Genomic DNA, 13,994 nt, shown 5'->3' on the forward strand with positions numbered 1-13,994 from the left:
AAGAGGTACTGTTATTCTCACTTTAAAAATAAGGAACCCGAGGCAAAGGACTCTTGGGTAACTTGAATGTTTCCATCAAATCTTTCTTTTGCTCTCATTTCTTCCCGGCCTGGGGTGAAGCATGGCATGACAGTCCAAGGCCCCAAAATGTCAATGTCATTCTTCATCCTGGACAGGCTGAAGGTGTAGGTGTATGTGTGTTTTGTGTGTGTCTGTGTGCGCGCGCGCGCGCGCGTGTGGAGGTGGAGGCGCGTGCACAGGAGCGAGGCAGGGATTGGCGGAGGAAGTGCAACTAAGAGCGGAAGCCCCGCCCATCACAGAGGAGACTTCCGGCTGTAAGCGCTCGCCCTGGCTTCTGCTGACGGAGTTGGAACTTGCGGAGACCAGGATGGTTTTGCTCGAGAGCGAGCAGGTACCGGCTGCCCCGGAGGGCCGGGGAGTCGAACAAGTGGGGTCAGCTCGGGCTTCTCCCTTTGCGGGCGGGCCAGGGCGGTGACGCGGCGGGGCTAGGACTGGAGGCTGCCTAACTGGGCGTATTGTGTTGTAGTTCCTGACGGAGCTGACCAGGCTCTTCCAGAAGTGCCGGTCGTCGGGCAGCGTGTACATCACCCTGAAGAAGTGTAAGCAGCCCCCGGGGCCGGGGCCGGGCCGCGCGGGGCAGCGGCTGGGAGGGGGCAGCCCGGAGGCCGTCTGCTGTCGGGGAGCCCCGCCTCCAGGGCTCAGGGTCGCGGCGGCGCTGGCAAGTGTGGCTGGTAGGGCTCCCAGCACCCACTCACCGTGACAGACGCCCACGTGTGCCAGGCAGCCCGGACCCTGCTCCGTTAGTGAGATCGCATGTGCCTTGGGGATCACAGTCTCAAGTTGTTGCCCCCACGTTTGGCCATATCCGAACCACTTAGTGATGGTGGATTGGGTCTCCCCTGTCACCCCTTCTGTGCGATTTCCACCTTGGCCCCAGCAGCAATGCCTGTGGCGGTGTTCACCAGGATGTATTATTATTGTTTTCCGCAGATGATGGTCGCACCAAACCCACTCCGCGGAAGAGTTCTGTGGAGGCCCTCGAGCCCGCAGAAAACAAGTGTCTGTTGAGAGCCACGGATGGGAAAAGGAAGATCAGCACTGTGGTGAGCTGGAGTCTTTCTTTTCTGCCTTATTTTTTAAGTCTGTCAGTCTGTGAACCCAGTCTCCTAAATAGTCGAGGTACTGGTGCAACCCATGCCACGGCCAGCTAGTAAGCTGAATTGTGAAAAAATCTTAGGAGCTTGCTGTGTAGTTCAGGCTGTGGTCTCGGAGGATCACAGCAGGCCCTTCAGCCTGTACTGGGGTCACAGGTCTATGTTATCAGCGGGGACAGATACAGGACGATTTTTGTGGGACTAGAGATTGAATCCAGGCCGGGTCTTCATCATGCTAAGTCATCGTCGTGTTATGACCACCACCACCAGCCCCCTGAACTGTATCTTAAAACTATATTAACTGAGGAGGAGCGTGTCTGAATTATTCCCTCTCGCTTTCATTCTTGGCCAGTCACTTCCAGGCTGTTTTGGGATCAGGACCCACTTTTTTGTTTTGTTTGGTGAAGGGGGTTGTTTGTTTCAAATGAGGTGTCATGTAATTCAGGTTCATTATGTAGCCTAGCATGGCCCTGAACCCTTGACTCTGTTGCCTGTCTCCATAGTAGTGGGATCATAGGTGTGGACCACCTTCCCAGTTATTTCATAGTTCAAATTATCAACAGGAAATGTTTAAAACAGAAAGTAGACACCAAATGCTTGTTCTGCTAAAGTTTCTCTGGAAGTAAAATATTAGCAGCTGTTATGAAGACTGATTTTTGTGCTGGGCCTTCAGTAAATAATTTATGGGTATTAGATGATTTTGGTTTTTCAAGACGGTTTCTCAGTGTAACAGCCCTGGCTGTCCTGGAACTCACTCTGCAGACCAGGCTGGCCTACAACACACAGAGATCCGCCTGCCTCTGCCTCCTGAGTGCTGGGATTAAAGTCCTGCGCCACCACTGCCCAGCCAGATGATTATTTTCAAGCTGATTTCCCCTTGTTTTTGTGGTTCACTTAGCAAACCTGTAACTGCAGGGTAGGCTTGGCACTTGAAATTATAGTCAGGAACTGTGGTTTTTTTTTTTTTTCTTTATGAAAGGTTGAATATGGCAAAACAAAAATTTCCTGATTCAAAATAACGGACTGACTTGTCACATTAGCCCATGAAACCATGGAACTGCAGACAATAGCTGATGTGTGTCGTCCTCTACGAGCTATCCTGAGGAGACTTTTAAAGCAAAGCAAGTTCGTGTGGCTGTTATGGTCAGCTGTCAGAGAGGAAACCGAGGACTCTTCCTAGGCATTATTTCTTTTGTGGCAGCTTGAATTGTGCCTATATTAGTTTGAAATAATGGAAAACAAATTTTTTTTGTCATTGTTGTGTTTTGTTTTTTATTCTTCTTGAGACAGGTTCTTGTTTCTCTAGCCCAGACTGGCCTGGAACTCATTTTCCTCCAGCCCAAGCTGGGACTCACTCCAGTGCCACCTGCTCAGTCGAGGGAGATGGATTGATGTATCCTTTGATGTCTCTCTGAGTCCAAGGAAGAAACTCAGGGGCATCTATATAAGTGATTTTTTTTCCTCACCTTAAATTTAAAGCTGTCTTGCCCTCTCTGCGTCACAATTGCAGGGACTGGGATTACCAGCGTGGGCTTGCCTGAGGGATTTTTAAGATGAATAGGTTTGGTGGGAGCCCACTCCTGCCTTCCCATCCTGGTGCAATCTCATGTGTAAGAAGGCACAGAGCTCCCTTGCTTGTTGGCAGTCTCTGTGCAGTCCTGCAGCTTGCTCTGCAGACCAGGCTGGTCTGCCGCCAGAGTGCTGACAGAAAAAGGCATGTGTGTGTCACTGCGTCTGGCCTAGGTGTTGTCTTGATGAAGCATTTTGAGATCTTCTTTGGGTAAAATAGGTGGTGTTTATGTCTATAAAAAGAGGTGATCTTTTTCCTTTCCAGGTGAGTTCCAAAGAAGTGAATAAGTTCCAGATGGTAAGCGCCATTTCCTTGTGTCCTCCATTCCTCCTCTAGACGAATGGGTACTGGTTGGGGGGTGGGGGGAGGGACCGTCACTGCTTGTCTATGCTGTTTGATTTTATGAATATTGTCCAATGGTGGTTTTTTCCGTTGCGTTTTTAAGGCTAGTTTTGCTTAAACTTCACATATACTGTATAATATTGTTGAATGTAAGTTGCGTGGTGTTCTCCTTTTTTGCTTAAAAAGAGTGCAAAGCCTGCAGCTCCCTGTGGAAGAGTGTCTCAGGAGCTGCTGAAGGGGGAAAGGCTTTCTTTGGCACACCAGTTCCCAGTGTGGGTGTCCCATGGTGTCCCCGTAGCTTTCTGATGCCGGCTGCTCTTAAGTCCGTTGTGGAAGAGCCAGCTGTTTCCCCAGTCTGTACCTTTTCTTGCTAAGCCCCTGTTCTTGCTTCCAGGCCTATTCAAACCTGCTGAGAGCTAACATGGATGGGCTCAAGAAGAGGGACAAGAAGAGCAAAAGTAAGAAGACCAAGCCAGCACAGTGACAGGCGTGGCCATTACCAGCCAGCTGAAGTGCAGCTTCCTGTTGCTGCTTTTGGCACCCTCTGTATGTAACTGTTTTCATACAAGCGTCGTTTAAGGGAAGGGTTGGATGATCATAGGGTAGTTGTGCTAAGAAACCAGTTGGTTTTTGATCTCCATCGTATGGCTAGGTATTCTTAGATTCCAGCCTTCAAGTGTCATCTTTGAGACCTGTGCATCGTCAAGTCCATCCATGCCAGCTGTTTCTTTGCCTACCCTGTTTGTGTCAGTAACTACTAACTCTAGAATGATAGTTACTCAATGGTTTTTGCCTTGTCTTTGTGAATACTGTAATAGAAATCTGACAGTTTTATTAAAAGTCATGTTATCCTATGGGTGGGTTTATTTACTTGGTTGTATAATTTTAAAAAGTTAATTAACATTTATTTTTATGTTCATGCACACATTTGCTCTGTGCCACAGCATCAACTTGTATGATTGGTTCTCTCCTACCTCATGTATCCTGAGATTGAACTCGGCAGCAAGTATCTTTACTGCTGAGCCATCTCCCTGGACCTTGTTGTCTAATCTTGTAATTCTGCCAGCAAGTCTGAGTTCTTATAGCCAAACAGGAGTTCACTTAATGACAACAGAATAAATATTGTGTTACAGAATAAAGATTCTGCCTGGTGTGATGGCACAAGCCTGTACTCTGAATGGTCTGGAGGCAGGCCGAGTTTGAGTTCAGCCTGGGCTGCATACTGAGACCCTGTTCTGCACTTCCACCTCCAACTAAAGAGACAAAGCACATCACAAGGGATGGCTTTTGATCTCTGTCTGTTTATCCACCTGGAAAATGTTAGAACATTTTCATGTGCTTAGAGTGCAGGATCAAGGGAAGAAAAAGGTGGTTCTCAGCTCCATATATACCTCTAGTGCTGGCAGAGCTGCAACTGGAAAACTGCAGATATGTATGAAAGCATTTATTATATCCAAAAAGATAAATTTATAACATACATGAAAAACCTACAAAGTTCAACTTTGTAGGGCAGCTTATTAGAATTTCAAGTTGAAATGAATTGAATGTACAACATTCCATTATTCCAGTGTAAGCCCCTGTCCATTTGAACAATGCAGCAACAGTTCTTCAGTGTCAAAACAGAATTCTGTAGTAGTCATCTCTGTAGCTGTACAGGAACAGCACCGACACCCTGCAAAGGAAAGGGACAGGCAGGCTGATGGCAGACTTAACTCAGTAGGGTAAAACACCAGCTCAATGTGATGGGAGACTGATCACTAGAAGAGTGCGTAAGCTTTCCTGGAGCTGCAACTAACAAAGGTTTGATGTAGAAGACAGCCACTCACTACCAGCTTCCTCGACACCCTTGAAGTTACATGGTAACATAAATGATTGGCATTTTGACATACACAGCGTGTGTGTGTGTGTGTGTGTGTGTGTGTGTGTGTATGTCTTTTTGCTTTTTTTTGTGTCAGAGTCTTATATACCCCGGGCTGACTTCAAACTTGTCTTTAAGGCTAAAGATGTCCTTGGATTCCTGATCTGTGTTTACTTCCTAAGTGTTAGGATTATAAGTGTGTGCCACCATCCCTGGCTTATTTCTTTAATTAAACATTTTCTGGGGCATGGGTAAGGTGCACGCCAGCAAGCACTGAGTTTGGATCCCTGGAACCAATATTGAAAAGCTGGGCAGAGTGGTACACGCCTGTAACTCTAGCCTTGGACAGGGTCGAGATAGGCGGGTCCCTGAAGCTCATTGATGCCAGTCAGCCTAGCTGATCTGATAAGCTTCAGGTTCAGAGAGATGCCCTCTCTCAAAAGGAAAGGGTAAAGTGTGATTGAGCAAAGTGATATAAACCTCAGGCCTCTGCATGCCACACACAGTCCCCCACCCCTTCCATGAAAAAGCCAATGTACTTTTAGAAATAGGGTATCTGGATGAACAACATAATTGAGACAGCTACACTCAGGCCCACGGTGTTTGTTACAGACAAGATCCTCACTTGATTAAGATATGAGTAGGACTTATTGGCTGTCAGTCACCTTTCTGAATTGCAAGACCTCAATAAGAAAAACCTTTCCCTGAACTTTAACCACAGGAAACCTGCGTAACTTACTTCTTTTCCACTTTGATGTTATAAATTTCGTCACAGACGAGTTTGAGGTATCTTTGCTTTGGCAGGCGTGACAAGAGCTGCTTCACAGTTGTGTTAAATGCCTGTTCATCAGCATCCCACTAGGAGAGATCAGACCAGATATGACTGCAGAGCAGCAGGGTCATTGCCTGGCCTTTGCTGGGTTCTCCCTTTGAAGACTGCACGTGTGGGGGCGTCTTAACCTTGCCACAGGTGTGCCAGTGTGCCTTTAGGTTACTGTTCCTGGGTACTTTGTACAAGTGGAGACTGTGGCCTTAACATTTGCTCACTGGACTGTATCACAAGTCTGCAAACTGCCAATGTGCTGGCTGCTTCCTTGTGTGGTCGCCAGGGAACGATGAGACAATCTTACTCTGGAGCACTGTCTGGCCCTGAACTGAAGACCCTCCTGCTTCCAATTCTTAGCACACAGTCTGTTTTATTTTTAATCCATGACTAATCAGTATGGACAGACAAAAGTTATTTGATGGGAAATTTTTTAATTGATTTTTATTGAGCTCTATACTTTTCTCTGCTCCCCTCCCTGTCTCTCCCCTCCCCTTTTACTCTCTCCCATGCTCCCAATTTACTCAGGAGATCTTGTCTTTTCCTACTTCCCATGTAGATTAGATCCATTATTGTTTCTCTTAGAGACCTCGTTGTTGTCTAGGTTCTCTGGGATTGTGATTTTTAGGCTGGTTTTCTTTGCTTTATGAGTGAGTACATAAGATAATTGTCTTTCAGGGTCTGGGTTACCTTACTCAAAATGATGTTTTCTAGCTCCATCTATTTTCCTGCAAATTTCAAGATGTCATTTTTTTCTGCTGTGTAGTACTCCATTGTGTAAATGCACCACATTTTCCTATTCAGTCTTTGGTTGAGGGGTATTTAGGTTGTCTCCAAGTTCTGATGTGAAATGTTTAAAAAATTACTTGTAGCCTGTAATCTCTGCTCCTGGGAGCCTGAGGCAGGAGGATTACTACATTTCAAGGCCTGCTTGGGCTCTGTGCTGGTCTGTTAAGGACACAAACTAACCTGGAAAGAGGAGCCATCAGTAGAAGAAATGGCTCCAGCAAATTGGTCCCTGGGGCATTTGCTTGAGGTGTGATTTCTGTGGGAGGGGCTAGCTCACTGTGGGTGGTGCCACCCTGGGCAGGTGGGCCTAGGCTACATAAGAAAGCAAGCCGGCTATTGGGCCCTTCCTGGCCTGTACTTCTTGTCTTGGCTTCCCCCAGTAATGGACACTAGCCTGAAGGAAGTGATAAACGTTTCATCCCCAGCTGTTCTGGGGCAGTGTTTTATCACAGCTATAGAAAACAAACTAGGGGGCTGGAGAGATGGCTCAGAGGTTAAGAGCATTGCCTGCTCTTCCAAAGGTCCTGAGTTCAATTCCCAGCAACCACATGGCAGCTCACAACCATCTGTAATGAGATCTGGTGCCCTCTTCTGGCCCGCAGGCATACACACAGACAGAATATTGTATACATAGTAAACAAATAAGTGTTTTGTTTGTTGTTTTTTTTTTTAAAGAAAACAAACTAGACAGGCTAACTGGTAAGATCTTGTTTTCAAAAAATAAAACAAAAATCACCTGTAGCTATGGTTATTTTACTAACATGGGAAACTTCAATATTTCTTTCTCTCTCTCTCTCTCTCTCTCTCTCTCTCTCTCTCTCTCTCTCTCTCTCTCTCTCTCTCTCTCTCTCTCTCTCTCTCTGTTTTTGTTTTTTCCAGACAGGGATTCTCTGTGCAGCTTTGGAGCCTGTCCTGGAAATCACTCTGTAGACTAGGCTTCCCTCGAACTCACAGAGACCCACTTGCCTCTGCCTCCCAAGTGTTGATATTAAAGATGTGCGCCACCAAAAACTTCAAATTTTTAAAAATTGGGAAAAAAATGTATGCAAACTGTAAACAGACCTAAATTTTTGTTTTTTACAACAGAATCTTCTATGTGGTTGTGCTTCCCTTTGCTTGGGAGACACATGGTACCGTGGGTGAGAGCCTAGGTTATACTAGTCTGCTAGGCTCAGGTCCAGGCTCTGACACTTGGTGGCTGTGTGATTCTGACCCAGGAATGCATATAGCACATACTAACAGAAAGGCTTAATGGTACTAGCTAAATTCCCAATGCTATCAGACAGATACAGTTACTAAGACAATGTAAGACCTTTTCCCAGTTTTCCTCTGACAGGACTGTAGGAGTCTCGGTGCAGAACAGTTCCCGTGGCTTACCTCTAGTGATAAGAACTGTAAGATTGTTTCTTTGGGTAGGTCTACCTGTTAACACACAGAAATGCATATCATTTACTAAGAGCTCTTACGCTGCACTCACAGACTAGGACTATGCTGTCATCGTGTGGATGATAAGGACAGGTTGCTATGGATGCTGTGAGCCCCTCCCTCCCCCCCGTGATATGCGTGTGTGCAGGCCCACGTGCATGTGTGCAGGCCCAGGGCTGACAACGGGAACTACTGTCAGCTGCTGTTCCATCCTCTTTGAGGCCGCCCTCAGTGGAATTCAGAGCTGACTGATGTGCTAGTCTGTGAGCTAGGCCTGTGGGGTCCCGTCTCTGCCTTCTGAGGTTGTAATCTTAGGCATTTTTGTGGGTTATGGGGATCTGAACTCTTGTCCTCGTGCTTGCATGGCAAGTGCTTTAACCGTAGAGCCACCTTCCTGGCCCTAAAGCAGACTTTAAATGGGCTGTGAACTAACAAGGACTTGAGACTGGATTTTCAGATTTCACATCCACCACACCCCAGAGGTCAAGCTGCCGCCTGTGCTTAGTAAGGCCTGAATGTGAGTGTGGCCTTCAGAAAAAAGAGAAGGGGAAAACACATCAAGCATCTTCTTTTCCTCCTAGTTCTGTCTAGCTTTAGGCTGCCTGTCACATCAGGAAAAGTCAGATCTGACTCCAGATACAGCTGATAGCAAAAAAAACAAACAAACCCTGAATTCTGTGGCTACACTAGACAATGCAGACAGATGCTAGCTTCAAATTGTTAAAAAAAAGTGACTTACAGCCAAAATTTCAATTTCACTGCTTTTCTGATGTAAATTGGCAAGGGTAGTCTGAAGTCGGGTTTGTACCTAATAAGAAAATGGAGTTCAGAGCAGGTTAAACAAGCCATCTATCCTGTTTCCTGTTCCAGAAAACAGCAGGGCAACAAAGCCAGGGTTAGAAAGGATTCCATAGAACACAAAGATTTGACACACGCTGGAGGGACTTGTTATGCTGTCCTTCCACTTGTGATCTTCCCAAGTAGTACACCACCACAGCTGGTTTACAAATGCTCTTAATAGCTGGGCTGTGGTGGCAGAGGCAGGGCAGATCTCTGTTGAGTTCCAGGACTTTAGTTTCCACTAAAGCTTTGCAGAGATATAAACAAAAATGTAACACCTCAGAAACTTCTGAACACAAACCACCACTGTTCAAACTGAAATGATTATTATTTTTTTGAAAATAGAGTTGGCTGGGTGGCACACGCCTTTAATCCCAGCACTTGGGAGGCAGAGGCAGGCGAATCTCTGGAAGTTTAAGGCCAGCCTAGGCTACACAGAAAAACCCTATTTAGAAAAACCAAGGGAAAGAAAAAACAAAACCAAAAACCCAAAACAGCAGCAACAAGACCCACAAATGCTCTTCTTATCCTCTCCCCTTATGTGTGTGTCACACTCCTGTCACTCACACGCAGCACATTGAACTTGCCATCTCTCCTGTTTGTCCTTTGTTCTCTGAACTCACAGTGAACATGTGTCTAAGGTTACACACATGGCCTTAGCGCAGGCATACAGCAGACACCGAAACCATGTTCAGAATGAGAAACTCACTCTTGTGACTGCACCAAAATGCTCTTATTTAGAAGAGAAACAAGCCACTTCCAGCTACCACAGGTCATCTGTTGACAGCTGCTGCCTAGGGCAACATCTTTGGTGGACAAATCAGCTGAATTATGGCACCAGAGACGGTCTGCTGACATCTTCATAGCAAAAGGTTAAATAAATCTTATATTTCCTTCCTGTTGTTTTCTTCTCTGTAGCTCTTGTTAGAAAGCCAAGGACACAGGGCTGGAGAAATGGCTCAGTGGTTAAGAACACTGGCTACTCTTCCAGAGGACCCAGGTTCGGTTCCCAGCACCCACATAGCCACTCAGAAATCACCTGCAGCTCCATTTCCAGGGGATCTAATGCCCTCTTTTGGCCTACAAAGGCACGAGGCATACATGTGGTGCACAACATACATGCAGGCAAAACACACACAAAATAAAACCTAGTGAAAAAAGAAAAAAAGAAAAACCAAGGAAAGGAGGATTTGATGTACCTGAATCTCATGCCGCCTCCTGGTGCTGGCTGACAGCTTTTCTGGGGATATAATACTCACGGTGGGGACTACTGTTGTTCCATGGATTTCAAACAGACCTGAAGCAGAAAGTTTCATGTTATACAGCCTTTATCTGGGCCCAGTTTCTAGACACAGCAACTATAAAGAACTCTGTTAGTGTACATCTCGTTATGGTTCTAGGGGCTAGAGCATATCTGAGCCTTCTTTCGTCTCTTTGAGACAGGGTTTTGTTCTATACAAATATTTATAGACCAGGCTGGCCTCAGACGGCGCCCTTTGCCTCCGTCTCCTGAGTGCTAAGATTACAGTTATGTGCCACCGTATCCGGCTTGAGATACATGTCTTCAGTCCCTTGTATGGAGGAAACAATCACATTTCATGTGTACGGCAAACAGGGAAATGAAGGTTATATCACACATATGACTGCAGTGGTGAGCCAGACTAGGATTAGAGGGTATCCTGAGCCCAGGCTGCGTTAGTGCATCCAGGATGTTGGGCACAGCTCATGTGATACAAACTTGTTGTCATGTTCCTTTAAAAGGTATTTTCAAGGGAAGGGCAGCCTTAGTTCCTATGTGCTCAGTGCAGACGACACAGCATTATTCTTAACACTTGGATTCCAATTAGTAATTATACCTGAAGCATTAGAAAACGACCCCTTCTGAGTTTGTACAGCAAGATTATCAGAAGCTTCTCTAAAAACAAGCAAACAAACAATTAGGAAATCATCAATAAGGCAGAAAGCAACTCAGATAAGGGTGTGCTCACAGCATGCTGCCTTTCCTATTGAATATAAAAATATGGGCCTCTTGGTTATTAGTTGGAGGGAAAAAAAAACAACAGAAAATGCTCTTAGTGATCCTTTTGGTCATGAGCAAGTAAAAAAAAAAGGAATTAGGAAGGACATGATTGAGGTTAAGAAACACCTAAGAAAACATTGTGATTCATTCCACTGGGTCTGAAATCCTGGTTCCACATAGGCAGTTATTTTAATGAAATGTAATGGGCTAAGTCAACACTTTTTTCTTTGTTTATTTTAAAATTTTGTTTAGATATACTTAGATGTGTTTACTTTATATGTATGAGCTTTTTGCCTGCATGTACATATATGTATCTAGTGGTCAGAAGGTGTTGGATACCCTGGAACTTGCTGGAGCTATGGAAAGTTGTGAGTCACCATGTGGGTACTGGGACTCGACCCGGCTTCCTCTGCAAGAACAAGCTTACCCACTGAGCCATCTCTCCACCCCCAATCCACCCCAAGTACTTAGAGTTTTAATGACTGTACTTTGCTAAATTAATATATAGGAGACTGAGTCATGTGTACATGAGCTCTTTCCCCAAAACCTATTATTAATGTATCTTTTGATTTGCATAGATAAAAACTGCCAAGAGTCTCTCATTAAACAGACTGAAGGCAGACAGATGCTGACTTTTTAAAATGATTTTTAAAAACTGCGAAAATACTGCTATGGTTTAATATTATTTCAATGTGTTTCCAAAAGTTCATGTGCTGGCAGCCTGGTCCCCAGAGTGGAGATAGCGAGAGTGGGGGGCCCATTAGATAATATTAGTCACGGGTGCATGGCTTTGCCAGAGATTAACCATGGTTTTATGGACTAAGTTCTCTCAAATTCAGGTTGTTACGAAATGTTTGTTTTCTTCTGCCTATGGCTGTTTGTTTGCATTTCCTCATCTCTGTCGTGTTAGGGCACAAACAGGGCTTTGTCAGAAAATAGATGGGGCTGCCCAAATTTGAATATTGGTACAAACTGTCAGCTAAATTACTTTTATTTTTCCTTTCTTTCTTTCTTTTTGGTTTTTCAAGACAGGGTTTCTCTGTATAGTCCTGGCTGTCCTGGAACTAACTCACTCTGTAGACAGAGTAGCCTTGAGCTCACAGAGATCTGCCTGCCTCCCGAGTGCTGGGATTAAAGGTGTGTGCCACCATGTTATAAATACTACCATCTTGTTATAAAAAGAAGAAACATAATACAGAAAAGCAAATATTGCAAGCAAGATATGGCAAGTCTTAGTCAAGTGATATAATTAAAATGTCAATTGAATTATTCAGAAGCATCAGAATCCTGATTCATCTGTCTCTCAAGAGAATCAACTTTAAATTTATGTAGGGTCTGTGCAGAGTCTGTGCATAAGTCTTCTGGGATTTTGTTCTAAGTTACCTGATACTCCTTTCGTCACTGACTTTGGTCCTCAGTTTCTGCATGACGTGATCCACAAGATCTGATTCCAGCACACGCTTCTCTGTTTGTCTCTCCTTCTCAAAGGACTTGACCTTGAAAAGAACGGAACAGTTATCATTTGGAGGTTTCTGATGCCAAAAGGGGAGCTCATGCCCTAGGGAGGTGACTGGGTTTGTAGTCAGCGGGTCCTTAACTGGGGGTAATTCTGCTCCCTGGAGAACATTTAGCAATGATTTTTTTTTTTAAAAAGTAGCACTTTAAAAATGTTATTTTATATATTTTGTGTGTATATGTGTATGCATATGGGTGCATGCATGCCATGGTGTGTGTGTGGCAGTCAGAGAAGAAGTTGCAGGAGTGGAGTCTTCCTTTACCATGTGAGTCCTGGAGATGGAACCTAGGCTTGACTGAAGGCTCTGGAGATGCTTTTATGTCACAACTGTGGTGTGTTCCAGCATCCTGACATAGACCTGACAAGGTGAAGGTCAGATATGAAGCAGGGATGAACCACGTGGCTCCAAAGGTTGAAAGTGTTGTTGCTGAGATAGTGGTTTGCTCAGGAATAGTTAAGAGACAACAGAATTAAAACAAGAAATGGCCATGATGAGGAGTTCCCATATTCCTACACTATTCTCTTAAACATCCCGTCAACCACCGAGGTGTCTCAGATGTCAGCTCTGCCTCCCTTTAGAAAGCAGGCCCTCTCGTCCCATGTTCACAGTGCCTGCCCTTTCACACTACTGGCCAGTGCCCGCTGTGGCCTGGGCTAGCCTGATGCAACTGTCCCATTGTTCTCAGTTCCCCCACTCTACCCAGCAACATCCTGGCAAATAAACATTTTTCACATTTAATTCTGATGTACCCTTCATCCAGACTTCTGCTGGCTACTACATCACATCTAAACTCCTTGATTTAGCTATGACCATTCTCGCCTGCTGAAATAAGTAGCCTTCATCCAAAATAGAGTGTTGGGGTACAGTGGCACTCGTCCTTGGGCGAGTCAGAGCGGCAGCTGTCTACTCAAGATGCTCGGACGATGGGGCCCACAGAAGGGCGAGAGAGTTTCCCTCTAGATGGCCACCTCTCGCCCCACCCACATGTACCCTGTCCCAGCTGCGCAGGAGTGTGTAGATGGTGGACTGGGGCGGGGACTGCGGAGAAGCAGCTGTCAGGAGCTGTCATTGCTGCAGCTGCCTTTGAGTCACCCACGCTTTTGTAAGTAATCTTAAACTCATTGCTTCCCCAAGCTGGACTTGGATAAAATAGTTTATTTGTCCTCTCTGGGGTATATGGGTACTTCTGTACAACTCAGTGGGAAAAGTCACATAGAATCAGAATGTTTTCTTCTTCTTCTTTCTTTTTTTTTTTTTGCTCCCCCCCCCCCCCCCCCCGAGACGGGTTCTCTGTGTAACAGTCCTGGCTGTCCTGGAGCTCTCTCTGTAGACTGGGCTGGCTTTGAACTCAGAGATCTGCCTGACTCTGCCTCCCGAGTGCTGGGATTAAAGGCGTGCGCCACCACCGCCCAGCCAAAATCAGAATATTTCTAAAGATGTGTCCCTATCTTTGAGACAGCCTACTACTAACACTCTGTGACCTTTGCTATGCCCTCTGATTAAAAAGCCCTTCAGCACACACCTATAGCCTACCTATCTGTGTGTCCAGAAACCCCACCACCCACCTGCTACCACCTTCTCGGCTGAGAGTGTTCTCTGCAGGATGCTGATAAGCATTTCCTAGCTCATAATCAT

The 13,994-nt window shown here is 45.5% G+C and overlaps 2 protein-coding genes across 7 annotated transcripts in view; one reads left to right on the plus strand and one right to left on the minus strand.

Annotated features, from left to right (window-relative positions):
• Positions 1-322: 322 nt before the first annotated feature.
• Positions 323-3,941, plus strand: Srp14 (signal recognition particle 14). Its single transcript, XM_057780134.1, has 5 exons — positions 323-412; positions 548-620; positions 1,012-1,124; positions 3,010-3,042; positions 3,482-3,941. The coding sequence occupies exons 1-5, from the start codon at positions 389-391 to the stop codon at positions 3,569-3,571; spliced, it is 333 nt and encodes a 110-aa protein (XP_057636117.1). The 5' UTR covers positions 323-388; the 3' UTR covers positions 3,572-3,941.
• Positions 3,942-4,516: 575 nt separating this feature from the next.
• The window catches only part of Eif2ak4 (eukaryotic translation initiation factor 2 alpha kinase 4), an 88,795-nt gene continuing 79,317 nt past the window's right edge, over positions 4,517-13,994 (minus strand). For 4 of the 6 annotated variants that reach the window (XM_057780131.1, XM_057780130.1, XM_057780132.1 and 1 more), the window contains 7 exons: positions 12,226-12,338; positions 10,679-10,737; positions 10,022-10,119; positions 8,722-8,790; positions 7,935-7,979; positions 5,685-5,803; positions 4,517-4,759 (listed from right to left, as the gene is read on the minus strand). In XM_057780131.1, coding sequence (XP_057636114.1) covers positions 4,702-4,759; positions 5,685-5,803; positions 7,935-7,979; positions 8,722-8,790; positions 10,022-10,119; positions 10,679-10,737; positions 12,226-12,338 — 561 coding nt within the window. In that variant the 3' untranslated portion in view covers positions 4,517-4,701. Of the gene's footprint in view, positions 4,760-5,684; positions 5,804-7,934; positions 7,980-8,721; positions 8,791-10,021; positions 10,120-10,678; positions 10,738-12,225; positions 12,339-13,994 lie in introns of those variants that run through there. The other 2 variants (XR_009057690.1, XR_009057691.1) reach the window with 2 other exon arrangements.

Source organism: Chionomys nivalis, chromosome 9 (genome assembly GCF_950005125.1).
Source record: "Chionomys nivalis chromosome 9, mChiNiv1.1, whole genome shotgun sequence".
Lineage (NCBI taxonomy): Eukaryota > Metazoa > Chordata > Mammalia > Rodentia > Cricetidae > Chionomys > Chionomys nivalis.